Genomic DNA, 15050 nt, shown 5'->3' with positions numbered 1-15050 from the left:
ATCTATCTATCTATCCATCTATCCATCCATCTATCTATCTATCTATCTATCTATCTATCCATCTATCTATCTATCTATCTATCTATCTATCTATCTATCTATCTATCTATCTATCTATCTATCTATCTATCTATCTATCGATCTATCTATCTATCAACTGATCCAAACATTTAACTCATCTATATGCACGCTCACAAACATACACTTTTGACCAAAATAACTTTTGTTTACACTGTAACAATAACTTTTTGTTACACTATAATAATAACGTTTTAAAAAAAAAGTCACATGGCTGCACGGCTCCTATTGGCTGGCGTGGAGCGGAACCGGAAGAGGATGCCGGGACAGCGAAGCTGTACGCGCACTTTTGAAAAACAACTGTCTCCAATATTTCAGTTTGGGACTTGAGACAGTTTGGTTTTTATGCTGCTATCGGTGTCCTTGTGGTGCTCAAGGGAAAACGTGTACAAATCCGAGACAAGGACTCCGCCATAAGAGCCAGAACATTCCTTATTAGCAGGTCGGTTCTGCCCCGCTAACACCATGCTAGTTAGCCTGCTTGCCGTGCACTGCGCCTCCACGCACCGTTCCACATTAGCTCCTCCGTGGTAGAATGCGGACATACAGGTGATGTTCATTGCCCACTAGAATAATGATCCACCTGTCTTTCTGCCTAAAGGCGCTAAAAGAAGCTAAATCACCCAGTGTCACTAGCAAAATAAGTCACATACTAAAGCTGACTACCTGGTAGAGCTGCGACAAGCAATCGCCTAATCGCGATTATTTTGTGAAAATCGTTGGATTCCACACCGTCCACGTTTAAGCGGGGGCATTTAAACCATCTAGTAATACCGCAACAAATAAATGTAGTTTCATTTTCATCAATGGCTCTTCTTTAATAGGATTTTTCAGGACAAAAGACAATGTTATATTCTGATAGTATATACATTTTAAGTATCTACGTACTTAAGTAATGTAACTCCTTCCGTGTTGGAAGCTTCCTCCTTTGCCTGTCACTTTTAAGACTCATATTTGACTTTAATCTGTTTCTTTTTGTGTTTCTCCATTTAGTTTATGCATCTCTTCTGTTTCCCCTTCAAGTCCTCATGAGTTGTGGGGTCTCATTCTAAGATATTTGAATTTTGATTTAAATCCAGATTATATGGCTTTTTCAGTTATGTTGAATGAATAAGAACAATATTATTGAAACAAACAACAGAAAACATCTAGGTGTTTTTCATGGGTGCATCGACTAATATGATTATTATTGAAGTAAACAAAAGCAATCCACACAGCTTCTCATTTAACTTTTTCTTTTGGCTTTTGGCTCAGCAGAAAGTAAAAATAAAATAAGAATATACTGGATGCAACCTACTGTTGTTTATTTTAACTTGAAAAGATTAACCAAATAAAAGATCCTTTAAAAAATTATTTTGCTCTCTTCCCTTCTCGCCCATAGAAATAATGCTGAAATCTGAAACTCATGTCGGAAGTTGTATATGAAGAGACAGTCACAATGATCGCCGCAGGGGAATTGCAGTCGTTTGTCCCGTTCGGCCGTGAACACTGCAGAAACCATCCCAATGCCATCAACCTGCAGCTCAGGCAGCTGCAGCCGGCCTCTGAGCTCTGGGCCTCGGATGGAGCCGCAGGCCTGGTGGGCTCCCTGCAGGGGGTAACACTGCACGAGAGAGAGAGGGTGAGACAGTCAAAAGTTAAAGGGATACTCCATTTTCTGGAGATTCAGATAAAAAGATCTGAATCTCAGTTGTGATTATTAGCTGTGAAGCCGGCTGTCAACACACAACATGTTGAGGCTGTAGGCTGACTAAAAAAGTCTGTTAAGAAATAGATGTTATTGTTCTACGTGCTTTATTTTCTCTGTTGTGCAACTAATGATCCCATGATAATGCGATGCTGAACTGGGAAATAAAACACAACAGTTCTTATTTTCATGGGATTATACACTAATTACAACGTACTTATGAATGTTATATTCCATTTAAGTCCGTTCTGTAAATTCGACACACTGCACCTTTAATACAATGTACCATTTTGTCCGTTATTTGACGTTTAATTTCATAGGTATCGATATTTGGTGTTAAATAATACTTCTGTGTTACTATGTTGTCTATATTGAAATTTCACATTTGAAATTCGAAGAGCAAAACCCATAGATTCAGATCCATGTTTTTTTATTTTAGTGAAATATTGCAGTGCAGTGAATTCAGAGGTGTTAAAATGTGTGTATAAAATTTTGATGAAAGGTCAATTAATTCATAGTTGATAAACAGCATCCAACCATTACCCAGCCCTATCTCATTCATGTAATATGTCTAAGAGCACTTCATTATGTAATACTAGTGTCTGTTGGCAGGAATGCTGGCAGCTGAGGAAGGGCTGTGTATTTGGTGGGGAGCATCAGGGTGCAGAGTTTGAAGAGGAGCTTTACACGACAGGAAACATGGTGGTCTGGAGCCAGGGGAGCTGCCCAAACTCTGACGTCTACAAGGCGTTCACTGTGGACAGCCCAGTGCAACAGGTAAGAGGGTTTGTGTCCGACATCGTGTACCACCTACTACATATGTTCACTAATGTGTACTTAAATGTTTAAGTAAAACAAATGATCACTTTTCGGACACAGTCCCTTGTTTTACCGCTGTTTCACTTCCTTTCAGCACTTAAATGTAAATTGTGTTGTTATTCCGTAAATAATATTAACATATTTATTTTTAAGTGTTTTGAAGCGTAATTGAACTTGAATTTTTGTTGTTGGGCCAACAGATCCTTCTTTCTGTGTATTAGTATCTGACTAAGTGGGGTTTGGTTTCTGATGTTGAAACCTATGAAAGTGGAGCGTGTAAAAGCCTATTTAAAAATAAAAATAGACATGAATCATTAAAATACAGCCGCAGGTCAGAGAGACAGTGGAAACACCTGCATTCTTCAAATCATTTATTCAGGCTATTTCTACAAAGCCAGATTGTGGCATAAGCAGGGTTGGTTTCGGCTCAACTCCCAGTTTTCTGTGAAACGAGGGTGGCTCTCCTTTAATCAGGGTAGATCACCATGGTAACCGATGTTGCACAGCCAATCTCCACCAGGTTCTGTTCAAGTCGAAGGCTCAAAACAGAAAAGTAGCCTGTAGGTCATTGACCAATCAGCTCCCATTTGGAACTGACATCAGCAATACGACGACCCTGTTTCTTTTTATCTGTTTGCTGCCTTTGAAGACAATATGCTTATAATTTAAAGAATAAAAATGATCGAAGCAATGACAGATGTGACTTTTGATGCTTTTGTGTTTGGGTTTGATTTGCTGCCGAGACATTTTAGCACCTCTAATATCAAAGCTGGAAGATTCAGATTCAGATTCATATCTATAACATATACAGTATAACTTTTAAGTGTTGATTAGTATTGACTGGTGATTAATTGATTAAAAATAAAAAACAAAAAAGAAAACAAAAACAATTGCTTTAACTGAAAGCAGTGCGTTTTTGCCCAGCAATATGTCTTCTTTATTTTTGAAGTCATTTAACCATATAGTATTAAAGCAACACAATGACTGTCTGAATAACAGCTTTAGAATATTTTTAATGGTACACTAACTTGTATAATGGAAAATGGCACCTCTTTCATTCCCGCCCACCTGCCCACCTGCCCGAATGTCTGTTCTTGCACTATGTAACTTAGGTGTTCAGGTATAAAACCGTGGGAAAAGTGCGTTCGCTATATGGCACTACGTCATTTCCTTGATGTTTTGCTCCGGTAATTAACGTTTTTTGCCTGGTAAAATAAATATAAACTTGCTGGTCCAAATGTCAGGTAATAATGCTCATACAAAACATGGCCGCTCCACCTCCACGATGGCGCGGATAAGATGGGCCAGTGGCTCACCCGGCACCCGCACCTCAGTGGGCGCGTGCCGGTACTCACTTTCATTGCGCCACAAAGTTTTCACCCTCTGAGTGCTCGCTGAAGCGGCGAGGTCCTTGCAAGGGGCGCTGTAACCTAGGTGTACGTTAAGTCTGCGGTTGTAACATACACTGTTATAACTTGAACTTGTAATGTGACGGATAAGGTTCCAATTTGTCCAGTAAAATAAATTGTTTTCGGACATCGGACCGAATTTTAAGAGCATGGTGTAAAAGTACAATTGCACTCAGAAACTGTAGGGGCGCCAAATACCAAAAGATATATAGTGCTCAAGTTCAAGAGGTTATTTGTCACATACTGTACATATACATGCTGCTTTAAGCATTACGTTTGCAACCCAGTTTAAGGCACCTTTTGCCATTTATGTACCTTTTCCAACTGTGTGTTTCCTTGAGCAACTGTTGGCACAGCAATTTCCTTTGCCACAAATATCTTTTCTGTTCAGTTGATGTTTTATTGATTTAAAATGAACAGTTTTTGTGCCCACAGGCCCTGTGGTGTAATTTCACTGTTCCACATAATGAGAAAGTGGGTAAAGAAGGTATGTAGTCTGTAAAGAACTCAGCCATTTACCGTCCCATATGTATGTGTTTCGGTTGGATGAATGAACAGTTATAAATGTTGTGAACCAACAGGTATATGATGGGACCAAAGCCAAGGCAACCTATCCTTTTTAACGTGTGAAGTTGAACTCCCTCGCAGATATGGTCGAGTAAAAAGTCTGCCTTTGTGCTGGTTGTTTGGTGTTTTAGTGGGGGAGACCCTGGAGCAGACTGTCTGCATCGTGCAGAACAGCTGCCTCAACGTCCACACCGTCACTGGGAAGGACTTCACCGCTCCGCTCCCCTTCCAGGTAATGGATGCCTCCCTTACCCACAACCCCCCCCCCCCCCACCACCACCACCACCACCATCCAATGACATCAAGATTGAACCATGAATGCGGTCAGGCCTCTCACCGTGCACGCTCACACGTACACTCTGCCCGGGTCAGCGGGAATAATGAGATGAGATGAGATTTGATTAGGTGGTACACATGGTTTTAGCTAATATAGAGTTTGTTGCAGCACTAGTCTGCATGAGTCTGTCAGGGCAGGGTGAGGCCAGGGGTGGTGAACCAGACACACACACACTCCTTGAATAATAAAAAAGGAGATAAAACTTGGCTGTTTATATTTGTTTTATATCAATTTAAAATGAGCTAAAATGCCTTTTTTGCAAGTATAGGTCTTAATTTGATGGCATTGCCAACGAATAGACATTAATAGACATGTCTTGTTACAAGTAAAAGACAATTAAATTGTTGATTGCTGTTAGTTGTATGGCAATTAATCAACAATTAAAAGTCATAATCGTGACTGCCCAAAGTGATAAAATTGACAAAAAAGACAATCGACTGCAAACTTTTCCCAGTCACGACAGCCCTAATCTTTACAAACATTTTTTTTTTCTATTCTGCAATCCGGTTTTTGCTACTCAACTATTTTGGCACATCTCTAACAACACATCCTTTAAAAATATCGTCAATCGCAGGTCATTGAGGTAAGGATCAGTCAGACACCGGCACTGTTCTGGTATGTTCTGGTGAGCCAGCCGGTATTGTCATTCCCAGCTGAGTGCACGTAGGTGAATATTGAACGGTGTGTGTGCATTTCTTTGTGTGTGCATGCGTCAGCCGGCGTGGTGATATTCCCCAGGACTGGCCTATTATACAGCTAACCAATTATAACAGAGGGTTTGGCTCACTGACAATTGGAATGGAGATGGTCAATATCCGAGCACTGTGTGTGTGCATGTGTGCATGAAGGTATTGTGTTGAATGTTTTATCTCCCTGTATCTTTGGATGGATGCTTGTCGGTCTCTGGGGTGTGTGTGTGTGTGTGTGTGTGTGTGTGTGTGTGTGTGTGTGTGTGTGTGTGTGTGTGTGTGTGTGTGTGTGTGTGTGTGTGTGTGAGATCAGCCAGCTCCATGCTGCCTTAATCTGCTTCATTAGGGAGTTTCATTGTGTAATGTCTCGACACTCCACCTCCATTTCTTGGCGTTGTTCTGTTCATCGCTGTTCATCCCTCGTACGACGTTCATGCTGCAGACCTTCACGCTCAGCTCTGAACTCGTACCCTTACATTTTATTCCGTTATTTCAGGGGGGTGAATGTTTGGATCTTCTTTGGATTGAGATCCATTTTGGATGCCATATGAACTGACGGTTATTTAGAAAGAATGTGAGCTGCATATAATTCCCTGGCTGCTGGGGCTGGTGGGGGGGTTGCATATATCAGCCAGGGTAGTGAAATTCCCCAGGAATGGTCCATTGTCCCTCACTCGCGTTTGGCGTGACACCAGTACGTCCCAAGAGGTTTTGGAAGCCTTGGGAATTTTTGATGTTATTGGTTAATCTATTCATTTTAAACATCTCTCGCTCTCCCTCCCTCCCACCCTCTCTCTCTCTCTCTCTCCCTCTCTCTCTCGCTCCCTCGTTCTTATTATTTTTTTCGCTGCCTTGTTTTTGATGCCACTTATCCCAGGACCTTATTTCATTCGTCACTTCCTCTGTTGGCATTAAAGATCTCCCTCGCTCTCTCGCTCCAGGTTTCTAATCTTTGGGCAACAAAGTTTGGTCTCCTGCTGGAACGCAAAAACTCATCGGATCAACCCAGCGCCCCAGGGTACACGCACGCACGCATTGTGAACTCTATTGTATCTAATTCGGCCTCTGTATCGCTCTCTGTCTCAGGCAGTAGCTCAGCTTAATTAAGACTACAAAGTGGTGATTCAGGATGTCTTTATTGTGTGTGTGTGTGTGTGTGTGTGTGTGTGTGTGTGTGTGTGTGTGTGTGTGTGTCTGTCTGTCTGTCTGTCTGTCTGTCTGTCTGTCTGTCTGTCTGTCTGTCTGTCTGTCTGTCTGTCTGTCTGTCTGTCTGTCTGTCTGTCTGCCTGCCTGCCTGCCTGCCTGCCTGCCTGCGTGCGTGCGTGCGTGCGTGCGTGCGCGCGCAGAGAGTGTCTCCCCACAGTGTTCAGTCTGCTGCATCCACTGGAAGAGGTCGCCCCTGTCCTCTGTCAGTCTGCAGGTAGGAATACACACAGTACTATACACTTTACTACAATAATACATAATGTATTGCAGTACTACACACTGTCCTCTGTCAGTCTGCAGGTAGGAATACACACAGTACTACACACTTTACTACAAAACTACACACTGTACTCTGTCAGTCTGCAGGTGGGAATAAGGAATACACATGATACTCCATAGAAATAGACATAGTATTACGCACATAATTATCACAACATTCTAAAGTCTGATTTTTAATTAACGTGTGATGTGTGTGTTCCAGGCGTGTCAGATGGCTCTCGTGCACATTATATGTCAGACAGTAACATGAACATTGTGTTCAGCTGCTGTCAGCCGTCCATCTTGGTTTGTTACGACTCAGCACAGGGAATACACACTGTGTGGACATTACGTACTGTGACACACCATGTAAGTTACACACTCACACACACACACATACCAGCTCTCATTTATAAATCCAGATTGTATGATTCTTGTGTAACTGTCTTTGGGACTCCCCAGGAATAAGCAGGGTGACTTTTTTTTTTTCTGCTTGTCTTTGAAAATAATCTACCGATTGTAAAGCTATATAGCTGGTTAGCATTCAGGCTGTAAGAATATATATCGTGACATGATATACATATCAATATTTACATTTTGATTTTACAACTTTACCACAAGAGTATTTTTTTTTAATTTAACACAGCACATTGGAATTAAATGTAGTTATTTTTTCTAGCAGTTTATATTTTTTCAGTGAAGAATTGTAATAAGCAGGATGATTTGAGACCGGTAAATGTCTATTTTTGATGCCATACACAGGTCAGCACAGCCACTTTACTTTTACTTTACTATTCATCAATGCCGTGATTTCATATTTCAGGGTTCACCTAGGTTGAAATCTGAACTCAAAACTTTGCAAACTTTTCCACATAGGATGCAGTTTAGGGTGAAGATTCGGCCTCAGTCTCCCCTTGATGTGGAAATGTACTCTGTATGTCTTTTCCTCGCTCTCACTCTCTTTTTCCTCTCTCTGACTTGCTCTCTTCCTTTCTTTCCCTCGCTCCCCCTCTCCGTGCCACTCTCTCCCTTTCTCTACCTCCCTCCCAGGAGCGTTCTGTGGTTCTTCGTTGTCCAGTACAGCAGAGTGGATCTCCTCTGGGCCTCAAAGCCCCGGGATTTCAGACCTCTCACCTTCGCAACATCTCTCGTCTGGACTCACCGGGGGGCTGCGCTGGGCCCAGCAGAACCACAGGGTGATGCATCACAACACATCACATCACATTACATCATATTCCGTCACATCTAGGGATGCCGCGGCGAGGAGTTTTATCCAGCGGTTAATAATCTCATGACAACACCGACGTGAGCAGTAACACGGGACATTTTACAACGGGGTGGTGCGGTGTGTCCCCGTTATGCACGGGTGCTAATTATACATGAAGACTATGCATGGAGGGAGACAGGTCCCGATGTAGACCTGATCTAAGGTCTAGAGCCTTCTTTCTCTCCTCCTGTGATAAGTGAAATGTGACTCTGAAGACTGAACTGTGACTCTGCTGCACGCGCACGAAGCAGCCACTTTCACTTTTGTAGCGTCCGACTAAGTATTAGTATTTTACAACTTGAGTTTTTTTATTTGATTAACTTCAGCGCCGATACGCTAAAAAAAGGAACTAAATTAGTTTTATTTATATTAAAAAGAAAAGCTAAACGACGGTGGGGGCGGTGGGAAAGTAACGTAATTAAGATAAGATAAACCTTTATTAGTCCCATAATGGGGAAATTTACAAATTGGTGTAATTGCCCGAACACCGCGTGACACACCGGTAACCGCAGCGCCCCTAGTCACATCACATCACATCACATTAGATAACATTAATTTGCATCACATCTCACCACAGAAATCTGGTCCCATGTCGAACTTTCTGAATAAAATTTGCCGGTGTCTGGTTGGTCAGTGTGTTTTCTCCTCCCAGCAGTGTGTCTGCCCAGAACTCACCGCTCCACAGCGCGCTGCATGGACACCAGAGCAGGATGATGACATCATCACCCAGCGTCCAAACCAGGGTCCACTCCCCTAGCATATCCAATATGGCCGCTCTCAGGTTGGTTTGGGGCTGCTTGCTGCATAGAGATTTTTAATGTCATCCTGGTACTTCTTGACTACTATTTAATGTATATTAAGGTATAACACTCACATACTAACTTGGTATACTAAATAGGGATGGTAAAATGTGTTGACGAATCGCCCAACTTTTCAATGGGTTCTCCTTGTCGATGGTAAAAAGTAAAATCGAAAATCTTTTTATTTTATTTTATTTTTTAAAAGTTCTACAAACTTTACTCTTTATAACCTATTCAAAATGGTCCACATAAAATAAAAATAAATAAAGGTACTGTTTTCCAAATGGGAGAGGAAGCCGAGTGAGCGAGTTTCGCTTTCTCAGAATTTTTTCTAAGAGTTCTGTGGCAGGCTGATAATAGACATTTTTTTTGAGCCCACGATGTAAACTGCCTCCTGTTCTGTCCCATAATGTGCGCACATTGCACATACTGTATAAGCCACATAGCGAAATGAGCCCCCACCAACAAAGACTAATCTGTAAATGCCTCTGACATGTCGACTAGCAAAAATGCATGACATGTCGACTAGTACTAAATAGAATGCTAGTATCAACAACAGCAATAAATTAAAAAGTCTTAAAGCAACTGAGATTTGATTGCGTCATTTTATTTATACTCCAAGGTTACAATTTTTTGTTCTGTTCTGAAATCAGTACTCAGGATTCATCTCATTCATGTCATGTTGTGATTTCTTCTTCCAACCTCTCTTCTCTGCCCAGTCGCTCTCACTCTCCAGGCATGGCTGCTCCCTCTTTTTCCGGTGCTTCTCGTTTCAACATGTCCTTCCACAGTCCGTCCTCCAAGGGGCCCCACAGCCTTCTGCTCTCCCCGAACAGCACGACCAACGAGTCGGTGCTGCTGCCGGAGATGGAGCCCATCAGACCTGACCTCTGCATGGAGCAGCTGTGGAGCGAGACGCTCAGCGCTGGAGGTCGCAGGTACGAAGTGCCTACACAAATCATCTAAACTGGGGCAGTTTCCAAGCTTACTCTACTATGTAAACTATCATGTGCATTGTTATGCACATTGTTTTAACTGTTTAACTGCTGCATAGGGAGATGAGCAGCCAGGCGTCCAAAGTGTTTGTGACCTCTGACCTCTGTGAAAACCACTTCCTGTGTTTACTCGTGGAGTCCCACCAACAGCTCAGGTTTTTACACACACACACACACACACACACACACACAGACACACACACACACACACACACACACACACACACACACACACACACACACACACACGCACATCATATGTGTGTGTATATATCTATATATATTCCTGAAACACTCATTATTCTAATGAGTTTCTTTGTTTCCAGATGTGTGAAGTTTATTCAGAGTAACGATATGTCTCCGCTCATCTTCGCCTCTGTCACCACCATCCCTGCCAAAGACGCTGAACCTCTGCAGGTACGACTTGTCTCGTAGTTTTCTTATTTTGACTAGTTTTCAAGAGAAGGGGAGACTGGAAAAGCAGACACTTCTGGGTTTACAGGCTCTTTAAAGGGGACCTATTATGCTCCTTTTCAACAAGTTAAAGGGGCAATAAGCAACTTTTCAACCACCCCTCCATAGCCTTTCCAAGTGTTATTATTATTATTTGTTTCACTGTAGCAAAGACAACTGGATCGCTAAACATTCTCCTCAGAGCGAAAAAATGGAAACCACTTTGGAAATACGAGAGAAGAACGAAGCATTTTCACTGAAGAGGTGAATTGAAATTGTCACAATTTGAGTTTAATTGTATTTATTTTCATTGCGCAATCATAGACATATATACATAGATGCCGCATTGACTGCTTCGGCCTGTTGCTGCGATAGGTCAACGTTGCCGCCATATTGGAATAGGCAAGACTGGCCTGTAAACAAATAGAAGTAAACAGGGGAGCTGCAGTTTTTCTGGATAAAAAACACGATAACCTTTACAGTTCTTCACCGTTTTCAATGAGTCGTTTTTATATTCAAGGCTTTGTAATCTATGTGGAGTAGATTTCTCCGCTGTCCTCCATTTCCGCTAATAGTTGCGCATTGGTTGACTTGTTGTGAACTAATGCGTCATCCTGACACTTCCTGTGATGCACTGCCGTCAATTGGTCATTTTCACGGGACTTCATATCCTGTTTCAGTCCGAATTGCATAGTGATATTGAGGCTTATAGGGAATCAATCTGAACAAGGATAATGTCACTATTTTATAGACATACACTGTGCAATCATTAGCTTGATAATGATAAGTAAAAGCAAAAAAAGATGTCTATTGCTCCTTTAATATAGGTCTCTCTTAAAATGCCTCTAATCCATCCTGTTCCAGGATGCTCTGATTCAGTGGGTGGTGCCACCCTCCTGGGGCCCCTAGTTCTGGGTTCTGTGAGCCAATGGAGTTTGAGGCTGACTTCCAGACATTCGTAAACTTTCACTGATTTCACCTTATCCTATTTCTTCTAAAAGATGTTTTGCTGGTCTGTGCAGCCAACAACAGGGAACTTCCCATGCTTAGCTCTTAGATAAGCTCTTTCTCCACCGGACCCGGTGGCGCTCAAGCCGTCGGTCGAGTTACTTGATGGGGGGCGGTTCTAATTCTAAGGAGACCCAAAAGTGACATAGGGTTGGAAGACAAATCTGAACGGCTGGTTTCACTGCATGTTTTCTGAAATAGACAGCTTTCAAAAAACTCACTGGGTTGTCTTATTTCACAGTTTGTTTGTTAGTAGGCCCATCAGAGTTTTTCATAATGGGTCCCCTTTAACAGTCCATGTCAATTTAAGATCCTCTAGTGAGAAGATTATCAGGTCACATATTGTATTCAAGTTTTTTACGTGCTGGAAAATTTTGCTTTCACATAGTTTTACTCAGATGAACCTGATTTCCAGGTTTTGCAACTTTGCAGACTACCAGGCTCAGTTTGATCATGTGATAAAACGCTCGATCCCTAATGTCTGATGTGTTTTCTTCTCAGAACATTGGTGCCATGCTGGTCCTGGAGTCCAGTGGAAGTCTGGTTCTGTACACAGGAGTCACCAGGGTGAGAGGCCACAATAACGTTTAAAAACTCAAAGCAGTACTTTATTTCTCAGTGCGTTTCTCAATAAAGACCTATCTTTATCCATGTTTGTCAGACTGAAGTGTGGAATGACTCCCTGTGTCCTTTGCTTCCAGGTGAGCAAGGTGTTTGTTCCAGGTCTTCTTTCCCCAACCTTTAGCTTGTCCAGCCAGCCCCCCCACCTCCACATGGCCAGGGAGAATGCCAGCACGCCGACCATCGCCACCAGCAGGCACCTCCAACGGCTGGATGAGGTACTAAAGTGCTTCCTTGGGAGAGCTTGTAACAAAGTATTATTTAATGACGACAAATTTCATAATAAACACCTTGAATGCAATGCGTGAAACGTTTTACAGCATTTTAAAAATAATTACATAGAGTGTATGTTTTTGTTATGTCTGTGTGAGCCTTCTCGTGACATGTTATCAAGAAGTAAAGGGTGACACTTGATATAAATTAAGAAAGCTATTTTCGTGTGTTATTACATAATTTGTTTAATTATTTAAATGTATCATAAAAACTTGTAGCCCCCAACAATACGTGTATAACCACCGCATTATGTCGTAGATTATTATAGAATGCAGAAAAAAGACAATAGCTATGTTATTACATGGCTTTATTACATATACATACATTATTTCTTGTTACAGTGCTTCTAACCACCTGCTGCAAGTTGATCTGGTCTTATTGTGTCCTGGAGTAACAACTGTTTCTTTTGGACATTCTAGATATCACTTTCATTCTGTCGCTCTTAATTTCTCTCTCTCTCTCTCTCTCTCAGGCCGTTATGCTGTCTCCTGTGTCAGAGCGGAGTCAAAACACTACACTCCACCAGACGTCTTGGCTCGATGACCTCATGTCGATTCGGGCTCTGAGAGACTCTGTCTGCAACAGAGTCACTCTGGTACTGACTGTGTGTGTGTGTGTGTGTGTGTGTGTGTGTGTGTGTGTGTGTGTGTGTGTGTGTGTGTGAGACCTGGGTTACCTGGTAGTTTTGTTTGTACATTTTATTAAATTATTTCTAAATATTAAACTAATTGAGAAATAATTCGTTTGCATAATCAAAAACACCTTACATAAAGGAGTTCCTGTAGTTTTAGATATAAGAAAATATTTGTGTTCAAGTCCCGCAAGGGGCGGCGGCGCCACAATCCCAATACTGGGTTCTATAATTATATAATAGAATTAGTTGTCTGTGTTGTATTAAACATACATTTAAATCCTCCTACATAAAACTTACCTTAACTTACCTCCAGTGCTTACCTCACAGAGTAGAAGTCCTGGCGTGTCACAAAGCGTAGAAGTCCTTGCATGTCACATTAATTGAGCCATTCTGATTTGATGAAAGGTTACGCAGTATTTTTCAGCAGAAAAATAAAGCAAGAAAACAAAGCTTCTGGGTCAATTTGACTCATTGTGTGCATTCAGGGGCTATTATGTTGAATTACCACCAAGACCGAATGTGATTACTGTTAATCAATGTTTCTCAATGACAGTGTGTGTGTGTGTGTGTGTGTGTGTGTGTGTGTGTGTGTGTGTGTGTGTGTGTGTGTGTGTGTGTGTGTGTGTGTGTGTGTGTGTGTGTGGGGGGGTTTAGTTCCATCCAACACACACAGTAGTGACAAGCAGTGTCTTGAGGCTTGTGTTCAGATCGCAGATTGACAGATTGCGCTGTTTATTGATTAGGTGCTTGTCTCCTTGCATGTGACCCTGGAGGGTCACACCACCAGCACTAACACTAAAAACACACCAGGAAATTGTTTGCTGATGCTTTAATAAAGGATCATGTCACAAAGCATATTAAGATGACTTGGTAAGGTTGCCTTTATTTACATATCGATATAGAATCATATTGTGAGCCATCTCTTCCATATCGGATTGAACGAAATCATGAGATCTTGCCCAAAGCTGAGCCCTGCCACATTATTAATCCCCACATGGGAGTTTAGGATTTTTTTAAATTGTTTTTTCTTTTTCATGATGGTGATTTTTTTTTCTCTTCTAGCACTCAGCAGTAGATTAAAACATTCTATGTGAACTAATGTTGGTTAAACAGATGTAAAAAAGCCAAACAGAAATGATTTAACAGAAATTGGTAAACAAGGAAAAGTCCTTATAGGGGCTTTAGGGATTTACAGTTTATGTTATTACTAGCGCCCTATCGAATTCATAGTGAATTCTGCTCAATTTCACAGACCAAGATTTAAAAAAAAATCAAAACAGATTCCATGAATTTTAAAAGAAAAAACCTGAAAAAGAAGAAAAACACAACACTTCACGCCAAAGAAATGCCAAATAAGTGCGTGGACAAGACCACAGGTCCTTCTATCTACAGAAATGAGAACAACTGTCGCATACGCATGACATAAAGGATGTCTTTCTGTCTGTTTGTCTTGGTGTACAACTAACTAATATATTATTTCTCTGTCTAGGAGTTAAGCAATGGTACCATGCTGAGAGTGACTATTCCTGAGATAGCTACGTCAGAGCTTGGTAATCCACACACACACAACCACACACATTTGATATTCAAATGTGATTAATTTGATATTTATCCCATTCAATGTATTTGTGTTATGTTGGTGCTCCTCTACTGTATATGCCGTTTCCGTTGTTGGTGGTGGGGTCCATCTTTCCCAGCAAAAATGCATGTAAGTTCGGGGACACGCAAGTGAAAGGCAGCCGCGTTAATTTCATGAAGCAGTGTAGCTAGTTTGTGGTCAGCAAACTGTAAGTAAACTGTCGAGATTGATTAACACTCACCGAAAAGATCAGCAGGCTAAACCTAGATGTTGAGGGAAATAAAGGTGCAGTTTCAAATGGAACTTAAAGAAAATTAATTGCCTTTTTTGTGTGAAAAAATCTGACTATACACTACTAAACTACGTATAC

At 41.5% G+C, this 15050-nt stretch overlaps 1 protein-coding gene across 1 annotated transcript in view; it reads left to right on the top strand.

The window, feature by feature from the left end:
* Positions 1 to 413: 413 nt before the first annotated feature.
* The window catches only part of anapc1 (anaphase promoting complex subunit 1), a 53146-nt gene continuing 38509 nt past the window's right edge, over positions 414 to 15050 (top strand). The window contains exons 1-17 of the mRNA XM_080016951.1: positions 414 to 520; positions 1460 to 1699; positions 2378 to 2542; positions 4429 to 4480; positions 4692 to 4792; positions 6528 to 6604; positions 6933 to 7006; positions 7274 to 7419; positions 8101 to 8246; positions 8973 to 9098; positions 9837 to 10055; positions 10172 to 10267; positions 10439 to 10529; positions 12075 to 12140; positions 12275 to 12412; positions 12940 to 13062; positions 14591 to 14651. Coding sequence (XP_079873077.1) covers positions 1484 to 1699; positions 2378 to 2542; positions 4429 to 4480; positions 4692 to 4792; positions 6528 to 6604; positions 6933 to 7006; positions 7274 to 7419; positions 8101 to 8246; positions 8973 to 9098; positions 9837 to 10055; positions 10172 to 10267; positions 10439 to 10529; positions 12075 to 12140; positions 12275 to 12412; positions 12940 to 13062; positions 14591 to 14651 — 1897 coding nt within the window. The 5' untranslated portion in view covers positions 414 to 520; positions 1460 to 1483. The remainder of the gene's footprint in view (positions 521 to 1459; positions 1700 to 2377; positions 2543 to 4428; positions 4481 to 4691; positions 4793 to 6527; positions 6605 to 6932; positions 7007 to 7273; positions 7420 to 8100; positions 8247 to 8972; positions 9099 to 9836; positions 10056 to 10171; positions 10268 to 10438; positions 10530 to 12074; positions 12141 to 12274; positions 12413 to 12939; positions 13063 to 14590; positions 14652 to 15050) is intronic.

Source organism: Zeus faber, assembly GCF_960531495.2.
Source record: "Zeus faber genome assembly, chromosome: 16".
NCBI lineage: Eukaryota > Metazoa > Chordata > Actinopteri > Zeiformes > Zeidae > Zeus > Zeus faber.
The sequence above is the reverse complement of the archived record's forward strand: the minus strand, read 5'-3'. Positions and strand labels throughout refer to the sequence as shown.